This window comes from Limulus polyphemus, unplaced genomic scaffold (assembly GCF_000517525.1).
Source record: "Limulus polyphemus unplaced genomic scaffold, Limulus_polyphemus-2.1.2 Scaffold1519, whole genome shotgun sequence".
NCBI classification, from domain to species: domain Eukaryota; kingdom Metazoa; phylum Arthropoda; class Merostomata; order Xiphosura; family Limulidae; genus Limulus; species Limulus polyphemus.
In genome coordinates this window covers 6,441-7,785 of record NW_013667129.1, presented here as the reverse complement: position 1 = coordinate 7,785, position 1,345 = coordinate 6,441, and the positions used below count along the sequence as shown (strand labels likewise).

Here is a 1,345-nt window from a genome sequence, read left to right as displayed (position 1 = left end):
ATCCAATTTTTTTTTTTTTTACAATTTAGGATCATATAGTGGTGGTTTGAAGAAAACATTTATTTCTTTAGTTGGTGAAACATAAGACTATAGAAAATAAATTTAACCATTAAATACTCACTTAATCTTTACATTCACTTAAGTTTCCCCATACTAGTTTTAGCCATTGTAAATAGGGAAAATTTGTTAAAACTTTTCAAAGAACATACAATTCTTCATTTATTTCCAATTAGGAAAAAATATATTTGTAGACTTATTAAATTAGGAGCCATTATTATATATATTTGTGAACCGCATGGATCCCATGTGGATACTTAAAGGTAAAAAGACTTTCCAAGGAATTACTTTCAACTTTAAAAGTATTAAGAATGTCTTAAAAGTATTTTCATACCTGTGCGCATCACTTATACAGTTCTAAGTAGTATAACTCAGTCTTTCTGATAACCTAAACTTACCAGTTGGCAAGCCCAATTCTCTTTGTCCTCTTCTGAATTGCTTTATTACTTGTCCCACAATAAAAAATGGTAAGCCTTTAAGTGATATAATATCCGTACTAAGCATGGTTCACTCTCACTAACTGATCTTAAAATACTGCCCGTTTTTTCTTACTTCACTTAAAGTAAGAATAATCTTACTTCTGGGAATAAATACGAGTCTCTTTGCAAGAAACCTTGGTTTCAAGGACATAAGATAATGGATAAAGAACACACACGTAAAATGTGCACCTAGCTAAAAAAAATTGAATGGACTGTTACCTTATCAAATAGATTAAGTGGATCTGACCAATATTATAAGACATCTTAATACCTTGTAAAATATCAAGCTTGTTTAAATGCTCTCTGTATATTCTAACTCCTCATCTGAAACACAGTAATGTACAGTGTTTCTAAGTACAATCAATTGTACATGTACAGAACAACAAAATACAACACTGGTTATTATAAAAAAAAAAAAAGTGTAAATTTTGTCAAACATAAAACATACTAATTTATGTGAAAACAGGTTAAAAATTATGCACCTGTTAATCATACGTTTCTGTTTTGTCTTTCAGAAGAAAAGTTACACATTTTTTTCAAATTTATTAAAATCAATTCTTTTTCCAAAAAAAGTATACAGATGTTGTAATCTAACAAAAAATGGCAATGAATTCATAACTGCATTAATTCTAAAAATGTTCACATGCTTATAACTACTGTAGGTTATGAAAAAAAAAAGTAATATACACACACACACACATTACTGAAATAAGTCCTCGCTGTACGGCCGAACGGACGGGAGTGTACGGTACCGAGCAGTATCCACTTAAAATTAAACCTACCCACTCTCTCCTCCTAACAATAATTAG

The 1,345-nt window shown here is 29.8% G+C and overlaps 1 protein-coding gene across 3 annotated transcripts in view; it reads right to left on the bottom strand.

Moving 5' to 3' along the window:
* LOC106463929 (riboflavin kinase-like) overlaps positions 1–1,345 on the bottom strand; it is a 10,703-nt gene that overhangs the window by 3,465 nt on the left and 5,893 nt on the right. For 2 of the 3 annotated variants that reach the window (XM_022391568.1, XM_022391567.1), the window contains exon 2: positions 456–530. The exons of the other annotated variant lie outside the window; for it this stretch is intronic. In XM_022391568.1, the coding sequence (XP_022247276.1) occupies positions 456–530 (75 nt within the window). The remainder of the gene's footprint in view (positions 1–455; positions 531–1,345) is intronic. 3 annotated transcript variants of the gene reach the window in all.